The sequence below is a fragment of the Dromiciops gliroides genome, chromosome 1, assembly GCF_019393635.1.
Source record: "Dromiciops gliroides isolate mDroGli1 chromosome 1, mDroGli1.pri, whole genome shotgun sequence".
Classification (NCBI taxonomy): domain Eukaryota; kingdom Metazoa; phylum Chordata; class Mammalia; order Microbiotheria; family Microbiotheriidae; genus Dromiciops; species Dromiciops gliroides.
The window spans coordinates 420,778,997-420,791,277 of record NC_057861.1 but is presented as its reverse complement, the minus strand read 5'-3'; the positions used below and the strand labels follow the sequence as shown (position 1 = coordinate 420,791,277).

General features: G+C 40.9%; 1 protein-coding gene across 1 annotated transcript in view; it reads right to left on the bottom strand.

Annotated features, from left to right (window-relative positions):
• The window catches only part of ADAMTS12 (ADAM metallopeptidase with thrombospondin type 1 motif 12), a 569,738-nt gene extending 558,120 nt beyond the window's left edge, over nucleotides 1-11,618 (bottom strand). The window contains 1 exon segment of the mRNA XM_043975705.1: nucleotides 11,492-11,618. Coding sequence (XP_043831640.1) covers nucleotides 11,492-11,618 — 127 coding nt within the window.
• Between the last annotated feature and the right edge of the window lie 663 nt (nucleotides 11,619-12,281).

Here is a 12,281-nt window from a genome sequence, read left to right as displayed (position 1 = left end):
GCCTTGGAATCAGGAAGACCTCGTTTAAAGTCCCATTGCTGATGCCTCCTAGTTGTTTGACCCTGAACACTTAATTCTTAATTCTCAGCACTCTAAGCCTCTTAGTTATAGAGGAGGTTACTAATGTAACAGAAAAATATTTATTAAATGAAAAGCACTGTCCTAAGAACAAGAGCAACAAATAGAAAAGCAAGGCAATTCCTGCCCCCCAGGAGCTCACATTCTAATGGGAAAAGCTACAATATCAGAGGTTTCATCTGCATGTCAGATGAAAAGGCCCCATAATCCTCAGGGTACAGTGGCAAAGAAGATGGTAATGCCTCTTCTTTAATGTCATTTCCTGGATGATCCTCAACCATTCCTGATCCTCAACCATTTGACACGGACAATGACTTGGGCTGAGAACTTCTCTGAGAATTGTGGCTTCTTCCACATGAGGGTTTGAGTCTCACATCTTCCCTACCCTGTATTTGTGACGTGAAGATTAAGGTCCTTCCCAACCTATTGGTTGTCTTTGCCTTGTAAAGACTACCGATGTCTATCATCTTCCCAAGTCAAGTAAAACTGATTTTCAGTCCATGCTGAGAATGCAGGGTCTTGATACCAGTTACCAGGGGGGCGAGCTAACGTGTTCTAAAAGGGAAAATTAATAAGAAATGTCAGAGGGAAGGGAAGGGATCAAGGCTTGCCATTCCTCAAGCAAACATCATCATGAACAGAACCCTTTCTCATCTGGAGGACTTAATCAAGAAAAATCACAAGGCCATTTGAGAGCCTCCCCTTAAGACAGACTTGGCCAGAATATGAGTGATTGCTATGCCTCATTCCCTGGAAGGTATGAAGCAATAGCTGTGTATACCAAAGGGAGAAGTCTAAGATTTTCCAAATCATACCTTGCTCTCTTCCCTTCCCACTACCCCAAGAGACCCTCTTGATCCCTGGATTGGCCTATTTCAATAGCCTTTTGGCAGTGTTTCCAGACTTTTTCCCTTAATACCTCTGCCAGGTGGATATTCCAGCCCAGATGTGATCATGTCACACTTTAGTGCAAGTATTTTTGCCTGCTGGGTGAACTTCTAACTCACTTGCTTGGCATTCCACAGACAAAAACTCCATCCAAACATGACTGCATTGGGTTCCTCTACCACATTCTGAGCTCTCTAACCTCAAAGCCTTTGCACACTATGACCCCTGTGACTACAATGCCCTCCTCTCTTTACCTATTACATTTAACACATAACTCAAATGCTTCTTCCTCCACAAACCTCCTGTCTGCCCTGCCCCACAATTAATAGTGACTTTCCCCACTCACAGACCTCTGCACAGCACTTCCTTTTGCACATTTCTAATGCTCTCATCATTGTATTATTGCATGTTTTAGTTATACCCCTTTACTAAGCTGTAATAAACTTCCTCAAGGTTGGGATTCCTTCACTTTTTTTATCAGGAGGTATATAAGGGCAAATGGAATGCTGCACCTAAAGAAGCCAGAGAGCAAACCCACCTCTGACATTCATTACCTTTGTGATCATGGGCAAATCACTTCATCACTCTGAGCCCCAGTTTCTGCATCTGTAAAAGGGAGCTTATAACGGAAGTCCCTGCCTCACTTATTTGTGGTTCAAATGAAACAATGCAAGTAAAATGTTTTATAAGCTTTAAAGGGCATTATAAATGTCAGATATTATGATTATTCTTATATCTTGAACTCCTTTAGGTGTAAATGCTGGCTATGTTATAGGAAAGAGAGAAAGATGACAAGATCTGTCTAATCCTCTGAAGGAATTACTCAGTCTAACTGGAGCAACAGGATATATACCCATAGTTAATAGTTAAGACAATTAAGAATTAAAATAGACAGTATAGGGCTGAGTTAAAAGCAGTGATTCACTCAACAAGTATTAGGCATCTACTAAATGCAGAACATGGTGTTAGGCACTAGGAGGAAATGAAAAGCTGGGGGTGAGATGCCTAGCCTATTGAATTCCCAATCTAGTGGGGGAGAGGGAGGGGGCTTGACACAAGAACAAACTAACTATAACACAGAATTCCCAGGTAATTTTCTATACTATTATTGTGTATTAGAGAGGTGCAAAGTGCTAAGTGAGGTCAGAGGTGGGGATCATTACAAACCAAGGAAAGCTAAAAAGCCTTCCTGGAGAAACCAAGAGTCAGTGTTACAGGACCTCAGAGAAAGGAGAAATCAGCGTGGGCTGGAGTGGCTTTCTGCACAGGTGAGATTTGAGGGGCTCTTAAATAATATAATACAGGTCATTTTCAGTTGAACTCTAGCAAAAGCCTCATCCAAATGAGGGAGGCCCAGAAAAGAAGTGGATTGGAATGTGGGAATTAGTGGAAAGTTTGCCTATCATTTGCATAAAACCACAGAGACCAAGACCCGGCTCCTTCGTCTGAACTCTTCTCTGGATCTTATCACAAACACATTGCCCTCTACCAGAGATGTCAAACAAACCGTCATGAAGCTGCAACACTCCCATATGCTGATTGAACCAGATTAAAATGTAATTGGGAAATATTTAACAAGAAAAATAAAAACACACTAAAATATAGATAGCATTACACTTTAAAACTAAGTCAATATGCTGAGGCCCACAGGGATGCTTATGTGTGCCCACTGTGTATAGAGCACTGGGCCTAGAGTCAGGAACTTCAGTTATGTCCAACTCTCTGTGACCCCAGTTGGGGTTTTTCTTGGCAAAAATAGTGAAGTGGTTTGCCATTTCCTCCTCCAGGTCATTTTATAGATGAGGAAACTGAGGCCAACAGGGTTAAGTGACTTGATCAGAGTCACACAGCTAGTAAGTGTCTGAGGCCAGATTTCAACCCAGGTCCTCCAAACTCGAGGCCTGGCATTCTATCCAACATGCCATCTAACTACCCAGAATCAAGAAGACCTCATGTAACCAAATGTGATCTCAGACACAAACTGTGTGACCCTCAACAAGTCACTTAACCTGTTTGCTTCAGTTTTTTCATCTGCAAAATGGGGATAATAAATAGCACCTTCCTCCCACAATTGTTGTAAATATCAAATGAGATAATCATTGTAAAAGCACTTAAGTGCCTGGCACACAGTAAAGCACTATATAAATGTTAGCTATTATTATCATTCCATATGGATTACTGGTCCCTGTTTCTATTTGAGTTTGTCCCTAGAGTACTGTATTGAACAAAACAGAGTAAAAGAATTCTGGTTTTGAGTCAGAAGACTGGAGTCTGAGAATCAGCTGTAGCCACAGCATCCTACTCCATACAGGACCACAGGGGAAATGGTATAGGTTTGAACTGGTGGTATCTGAAAACAGACTGAAGCACAATTTTTTTATGGTTCCTTAATCTGAAGTTTTGTTTTTGTTTGTTTTCTTTCACAATCTAGCTAATGTGGAGATAGTTTGCATGACTACTCACGTATAATTTATATTGAATTGCTTGAGTTCTTGGGGGAGGGGAGGAAGAAAGAGAAATCGGAACACAAAGTTTAAAAAAACTGATGTCAAAATTTGTTTTTACATGTAATTTGGAAAATAAAATTATAAACAAAAAAATAAAAATAAGAAATGTTTAAATTAAAAAAAAAAAGAAATAGCATAGGGTTTGGAGTCACATGATCAGTGTCTGAATCCTGACTTTGCTAGCCATTTCCTATCCGTGTTTGGGCAAATCACTTAAAAATTCAGTTGCCTTATCTACAATAACAATAATAACAACAACAAGCCTGCTTATATTTTATGGCAATTTAAGATTTGCAAACCCTTTATATACACTATCACATTATTATTATCACAGTATTATTACTCCCATTTCAGAAATGAGGAAATGGAGGCCTAGAGAAACTAAGTGAACTTACCCATGGTCACACAACTAGTAAGTCTAAGAGGTGGAATTTGAACCCAAGTCTTTCTAAGTATAGCCCTCTGCTCATCATGGCATATCATACCTGCTTAGCTCAAAGCAGAGGAATCTGATGAAATAGCACTTTACCACTACTTCCTCTATTTCTAAAAAATAAAAGGGTAAAAAGATGAACTAGGTGGTTTTCAGGTTCCTTCTAGTACAAAATTCTACATTTGTTTCTTGTATTACTGCCCTAAACCCTCCCTACCTGGCATCTAGCACTAGGATATGCAGATAGGCATTTAATGATTGTTTGTTAAAGTGACCTAAAATTTAGGTGGCAGATAGGTTGTCAAGATCATAGAATGCCAGGCTAAAGAGCCTATACTTAATAGCTCAGTTAACAGGGAACCCTTGAAAGCATCAGACCATGAGAATAAGGTGATGAAAATTCCCTCTATCTTCCTATAATTAATAGAACTATCAAAGCAGTTGATAATTATTTCTCAAAATCAAATTATCTCAGATTTGCCATGCAAAAGGTTAGGGGACCCATTAGCATTTGTGGAACTTTCATCTGGGTGGTACATATAGGAGGAATCAGGAGAGAGATTAATGGTGGAACAGGTTAGGAAGCTATTACATTAATTAGCGCCTCAGAGGACAATACTCCATGTCTTTGCTACATCAAAATGTGTTTTGCTTGGGGCTCCCTTGGAAGAGACCTGATATGGAATGAAAAGCAATTTTTGTCTTATGAAAAGCTCTTCCTTGCCTAATTCACTGGTCTCACCTGTTGCTTAAAAACTAAACTAGAAACCCAAATGATTTCTGGATATTAGCCAGAGGTTGATTTTGACTATGCAACTTTTTGTTTTTGCACGGGGCAATGGGGGTTAAGTGACTTGCCCAGGGTCACACAGCTAGTAAGTGTCAAGTGCCTGAGGCCGGATTTGAACTCAGGTACTCATGACTCCAGGGCCGGTGCTTTATCCACGCCAACTAGCTGCCCCCTAAGCAACTTTTTGAATAAGACATTTGTTTTAATCAATCAGCCAACAAGTATTGTTTGTTTGTTTGTTTGTTTGTTTAATCACACAGCTAGTGTCAAGTGTCTGAGGTCGGATTTGAACTCAGGTCCTCCTGAATCCAGGGCTAGTGCTTTATCCACTGTGCCACCTAGCTGCCCCCCCCCAACAAGTATTTTAAACATCAAGCGCTATGTCAGGTATTATGGATACAAATACAAAAGGATGTAGTCCCTATCCTCAGGAAGATTACATTCTATCGGGCTGGACAACCGGTACAAAAAATATACAACTTTACTTCATATACACCATATATATGTATAGTAATATATTAATAGCATATGTAATTACATATGATACATACCAAAAAGTATTATATATTACTATGTATAGTAGTGATATATCACTATGTAAGTATAGCATATATTAATATGCTATATATATTATATATATAGTAATTTCACACAGAGAGGCATTAAGGTCTAGAAAAATGAGGAAAAACTACATGCAGGGTGCATCCTCTGAAGTAATTTAGGGAATCCTAAGAGATAGCACACATTCCAGAAATGGGAACACCCAATGCTGAGGCACAAAGATGACAGATGGAATGTCCTATGTAAGCAACAGCAAGACTTAGAGTACATGAGAGTGTGTAATAATCTCCAAGATAAATCTGGAAAAGTAGATTAAAACCATGTAGTGAAAGGCATTGAATATCAAACAGAGGTGTTCCTATTTGATCTTAGAGGTGATAGGGAAGAGTCACTGTAGTTTGAGCAGGGAAAATTATATGATCAGAACCATGCATTAAGAAAAATCACTCTGTCAGCTGTGTGGAAAATGGCTTTGAGAAGGAAAAAAAGTAGAACAGAAGTCTATTAGGCTTTTTTAACAGTCCAGGTGCAAGACTGAACTAAGATGGTGAACATGCAAAAAGAGAGGAGAAGCATTACCTCAGCAATGTTGCTGAGATAGAATCAACAAGATTTAGTAAGTGATTCTTTGTGGGGTAAAGAAGAATGAAGAATTGAGCTTGAGTGACTAGAAGGATAGTGATGCCCTCAATTGAAATAGGAATATTCAGAAGTAGGGCGAGTTTGGGAAGGAAAAGTAAGTGTTCTGTTTTAGGTGTATTTAGTTTGAGATTCTTGAATCAACCAGTTTGAAATGTCCAATGGGCAGTTGGTAATACAGAAACACAGAGCGAGAGCAAGGAACCAAGATTGGAGCACTAGATCTAGGAATCGTTTGCATAGAGATTATAACCTATGGGAGCTTTGAGGTCACCAAGAAGGAGGGTGCAGAAGAGAAGACAACCTGGGAAAAGCCTGGATTAGATTGACCTTAAGCATTCTGCTTAACTTCCTTAGAATTTAGCTTTTTTCACCTAGAAAAATAGAGGTGATAATATATAAGTGTAAGAACATAAGGGATGTGGAATATTTCAATAGTCTGAGATGAAATAGCTATTTTCTCCACTTCACTTGAAAAAACGTAAAAGAATAATGAATGGAAGACAGTTATTATGTATTGTTGGTAAGTTGTTATATATTATAGCTATCTATTAAGGTGTATACTCTTACTATAATGTAAGCTCCCTGAATGCAAGAACTATACATTATCTAAATTTTTATGTCTTTTGGCACCTTGCACCATATTAGAAACTTTAAGGTAGGAGGCAAGAGGTGTTTCGTTTTGGTTTTTTGGGGGGAGTAGGGAGAAATGACTCATTTTCTATTTCAAAAGTATGGCAAATTCCCAGTGAATAAACCCCATCTACCACTGCAGTTTAGCAATAAATAGCTATACAACTTAGAGTCCTAAAGAATTACTTGAGAGCACTGAGAAATTAAGTAACTTGCTTTAGGTCACACAGCCTGGATGTCTCTGGGGCAGGATTTGAAGTAGGTTTTACTTCCCTGAGGCCAGCTCTCTTTCTCTAGCATCCCAAGCTGGCTCAGAATTGCAGGAATCAGTACTTAGCAAATTTTTGTTTATTGAGATTGAATTTTGACCAATTTCATGGAATAAAAATCTAAAACTGGTAAGGAAGAGAAAATAACCTAGTCCAAACCCTTTCCTTTACATACAAAGAAATAAAGATTCCAAGTCCAAATGACAAGTTTAAGAGGAAATATGATACAATGGAAAGATTCCTGTATTTGGGGTCACAGGATCTGGGTTCAAATCCCAGCTTTGTCACTTCCTTCCTCTGTGACACTGAGCAAGTCTGTTAACTCCTCTGCACTTCTGTTTCCTCCCTTATAAAATGAAGGGTGGCAACCAGATAAATTCTAAGGTCCCTTACATCTGTAAATCTATGTCTCTAAAGATCTTATTATAGTGATCAACTGGAGAATATGCAGAGAAAGAAAATCAGAATGGTGAAAGAATTGAAGCTTGCACCACTTGAGGATTGGCTGGAAGTGGGGTTATTTAACCCGGTGAATAGAAGACTCAGGATTCTCCCATAACTATTGAAATATTTCCAGGACTGTCATGTGGAAATGACATTGGATTTGTTCTAGTTGTCCCCAGGGGCCAGAACTAAAGTAACAGGTGAAAATTCCAAAGAAGCAAACTTAGGGTCATTGTTAGGGAAGGGAAAAAAAAAAACCTTCCTTTCATTTAGGAATATCCAAAATTGTACGTAAGGAGAGAGGGATCCCCTTCAGTAAAGGTCTTCAAGCAGAGGGTGATGACTACTTGTCAGATATTTGTTGTAGAGGTCCCTTCTAAAACAAAAATCCTATGATTCTGTGATTGTACAACTATTTATTTGCAAAATATGAGCTAGAAGCCATATCTCCTGACTTTCCCTCCATTAGTTTCTCCACAACACACCAGTTTTTTTATATCTTTAGCTAATACTAAAGACCATCCTCAACCTGAATTGATCCTATGAGTAGGTGGAGGTAGCCACTAGTCTGTGACTTGAGGAAGCACCAAAATACACTTCTCCCACATGGCCTGCTATAGCATCTCTCTCCTCTCCTGCCTGGCAGGAAATACCCACCATTAAAGTAATTTCCTTGAAGCAAAAACCAAAAAACCACAGATACCTTTTGCCCTCATTTTTTCTTGACTCAGCAATAGCCAGAGACCAGAAATAAGACTAGATTTTGGTCTCTTGGGGTGGGGAGTCAGCTGCATATTGGTAGTGTCTCCTAAGAGGTGACCAACTGCTGCACCCTCTGTTTCAGCCCCAGACATAATGTCTAAGCTCAAGAGATGGCAGCAGCCAGAGCAGTGCACATGAATAAAGTCTATGAATTCTTAAATTCCAGGACCGAGACTTGTAGAGACATATTGTCTTTGGCTATGTTCTCAACTACACAATCACCTAAGTGAGGGATCATGAGGCCAAGCAGTGGCAGTTCTGTTCCCTATTCTAGAAAATGGGAGATACTGAGCAGCAGGAAAATCTTAGTTACCTAACAATCCCAAGTGTAAGAGTTTTGCAGCCTAACCTTTGAATGAGAAATGAAAGAATTCCTATTCTCTAGCAACCTCAAAATACAAGTATCCAGAGGAGGGAGGGAGGGAGGGAGGGAGGGAGGGGGAGAGAGAGAGAGAGAGAGAGAGAGAGAGAGAGAGAGAGAGAGAGAGAGAGAGAGAGAGAGAGAAAGAGAAACACCTGAGTTGAACCTACCTAATGGAGACAGAAGAGAATCTTGAAATCCAGATTTCTGGAGACAGAATGGGTATTTTTCTGAGCATCAGAAAATCAATCACTGTGCCCCTCCATTTTTGCATTTTATGTGGCCAGAGCAGGTGTGATGGAAAGGAACTTGATACTTAAGCTACTCCCACTTTTGTTTCCCTTCCAATGGGAGTCAAAGCCCTCTGAACAGTGTTATAAAGACTAGCGAGATGCCTAAATAGGTCTCTAGATTAAAAGTGGGACCCACCAGAAAAAAGGAGAGATCACAATCGCTCTTATCTCTCCAAGTTTGTTTTCTTTATGATGAAAATCCAAACCACAGCATGATTCTATCAATCTGGTGGACTATATAGGGCCCTGGAAGAAGCGGGTATTTGTGGGAGAAGTAAGAAAATTGTAATCGATTATTCATAGGCTTTTATGAACCCTTTATGTCATTTTTGTATTTTCTGTGGTGTGGAATAAAAACTTCGAATTCTTCCCACCAAAAAAAAAAAAAACCCCCACAAATCAAAAGCAACAAAATTAGAGACTATACTATCTCCAGAAGGCCATTGTTTAAACATATATTAGTTGTGGCAGAAAGGGAAATGCTATGGGTCTAATCTCCTAATAATAACAGATTAATACATTAGATTGGCTAGTTTTCATAATATAAAGCTGAGAGCAACACTGAGAATGGATGAAAGGATGTGATATCAGAATATAGCCAGACTTGCCTAAAGAGGCCAAACTCAAGTGAGTGGCAAAGCCAGAACAGCTAGCCTAGACAGCCAAAGATGACTATATCAATATCCTTAGGGTGGGGGGTCAGAGTCAAATAGGTGTTGAATTTTAAAAGGGAAAACAAACTCCTTTACAGTCTTGACTAAGGTAAGTCCTTCACAACTGCTGCACAATTAATAAGAGAATGATAGGATTGTGCTAATAGTATTAGCTTTAATTTATCTGCATATGCCAAAGGCTTGGAAACTGCCCCTTTCCACTGAAAATAAAATGCAATTATTTCACTAAATTGATTAAGAAATAAAACTGTGTGTGAAATTAATGGCATAAAAGAGCACAAAATAATCACTTTTTCTTTCTCCAAAACGTTCAAAGAAGTTCAAAATAGTTTCCAAAATCAAATTCTCTCTGCATTGCTACAAGGAAGACTGGGGAACTATTTATTAGCCTTAGTCTCATTTTACAAAGTGAGTAAGAAAAGGTTGATAGGCAGCTTACACAAAAGTAGCAAGTAGTCAGAAAAAGAACTGTGGAGTCTGAATGCAGATTGAAGCATGCTATTTTCGCTTTTGTTGTTGTTTTGTTATCGTTCTTTCTTTCTTGCATTTTTTTCCAATTAACGTGGAAATGTTTAACATGATAGCAATGTATAACCTATATCAAACTGCTTGCTGGCCTCAGGAGGGGAAAGAGAAGGGAGGGTGGGAGAAAAACTTGGAACTCAAAAAATATCTTTACATGTAATTGAGAAAAATTAAAAATTAAATTAAAAAGTAGTGAGTAGTAGTATTATTGGCAGCAGCTGTACCTGTTTAGGTATCGCTTTAAGGTTTGGAAAATGGATGAACGGCCGAACTGGAATCTAACCAGAGAGGGATGTGCGTGTGAACCAAACCTAATCCTATCTAAATGTCATGGGAAACACTTCGAATTTCTTTGTATTGCTGCAGCACAAAAACTGTTCAAAGAGTAGCTAATGTTGCCATCGTAGACCGTGGATAGGAGATGGGTATCTTGACCATTTTTAAGACTAGTGGTTGTCGAGCCGCATCTCTGACGCTACACAGGGCATTCGCATTCCTAGTGAAGTATGGAGTTTGCGGCTAATCCTTCTTAAAACCAAAGCAGATGAGTCCTCCAGCTGTGTTTGAACTTTCTGAGGTAGGCCAGGGCAATCTTTCCGGAAATTCTAAATGAAGACAGACGAGCCAGCACTTCATCAAAGTGTCCTACCCCGGGTGCCTCCAGAATTGGAGGACATCTGGAAGCTGGAGGGAATACTTCAGCAGAGCCGAAGCTCCTTCTGTGTGATCTGTTACTTATCACTAAGCAAGGCAATAATAACACCCTCTGGACTTCTGCGGCAAGTTATACAAGCCCAGAGAAATGCAGAAGGGAGAACTCCACACCATCTGATGGGTTACCCTTTACACATTCTGTCCACACCTCATTCCTCCGAGCGTCAGCAAATATTGAGGGCAAAAAGTTTCTAAAAGGGACCAGCTGTGGTGGGGAGGGGGGCAAAAGTGGGAGAGCTGGACAACGGAGGAAGGAATTTTTCCCCAAAGTGGGGTGGGGGTAAGAGGGTAAGAGTATTTGTCTGTGTCTGCGTGTGTACTTTTAAACACACTCGCATACACATACGAGACCAATTCTTTCCAGGAAAGCAAAACACAGCCAAGCTTGCTCAGCAGGGGTGGGATTATATTTGGACTACCCCGATATGAAGTTTGCAAAAGAAGTAGCTGAGAGCTGCCCGTTGGATGATTCTCCATGAAATCTGCTGATTTTCCATATTCGGGATCTGAAGAATTAGGGTTTTGAAATAGCGCTGCTTTCAAAGGAGCCCCAATAAAAAGAAGGCAAGGTTCTCATACTGTCGATTTCTCAAGGATTACATTGTCACGGGTATGCAAGGAGTCTGGACGTTAACTGCTTCCCTTCCAGCCCTGGGTGGGCATTAATGATCCCTCACGGCCACAACTCCGAGGCAGACTTGATTGTAAACCCCCCACCATGCCCGAAATAGGTGCAGCCTGCCTTCCAACCCAGGGACGGCGTTTCCCTTTCTCCTCCCCTTCTTTTCTTCTGTGTTCATAGTTAGATTGGTGAGGGGTGCGGGAACCGCCTGGAAAAGGCAGGGGGGAAGAACAGGCTGCCCAGCTTTCATATTTCTAAGCACCATTGTTTGCAGAGAAGAAGGAGAAAAGTCACTAACCTTGCCTCTTGTCCGGAAAGGAAAACGCGCCTGGCTCAGGCTGTCTATCATTGCATAGCGCCTGAAAGTCAAAGAACTGGACCACAAGGAAAATGTTTGCGACCCAGCGCCTCGGGACCCATGGCATGATTCAGTTGTTGGGAAGAGGGAAGAAGAAGAAAGAAAGAAGGGAAAAGAAAGAAAAAGCAGTACTACTAAGTTTTGCACTTAGCTTAAGAAATAAAGTCCATGCATGTAGCTGGGCAGGATGAGGCCGAGGGACATGGCCCTGGGGTGAGCTAGAAGCTAGTGCGAGCTGCAAAGAATGTCTCTCTCTCTCTCTCTCTCTCTCTCTCTCTCTCTCTCTCTTTTTTTTTTTTTTTTTTTGCACAGAGAGGGGCCAGTTACCTTTCTAGCCCCTCTCCTCCGCCTCCCCCCACTCCCTCCCTGAAAGGGGAGTGATCAAGCCAACAGTGTCTGCTTTCTTAGGGGTGTGGGTTGGGTCACAGCAAGAGGGAGCCGCCCAGGGCCACCCCACAGTTCCCCCCCCAGTCATTTGCATGGCCCAGAGCTTTGCCTCTGCATCTCCCCCTGGGGCTCCCCTCCCCCGAACTCCTTCAGTCCCGCCCAGAGGCTCTGGAGAAACTGACTTATCCAAACCAAATAGGGGAGGCGAGAAGAATTACCCAGGACTGGAGGAGGAGGAGGGTTGTGGGGAGGTTAGAGTTCTGCTAGGCAGGAAAGGACAGGAAAAAGAGAGAGCCCTCAGACTGGGGGAAACCGTTCAGGTAGGGGGAGAAGGGGGCACTTT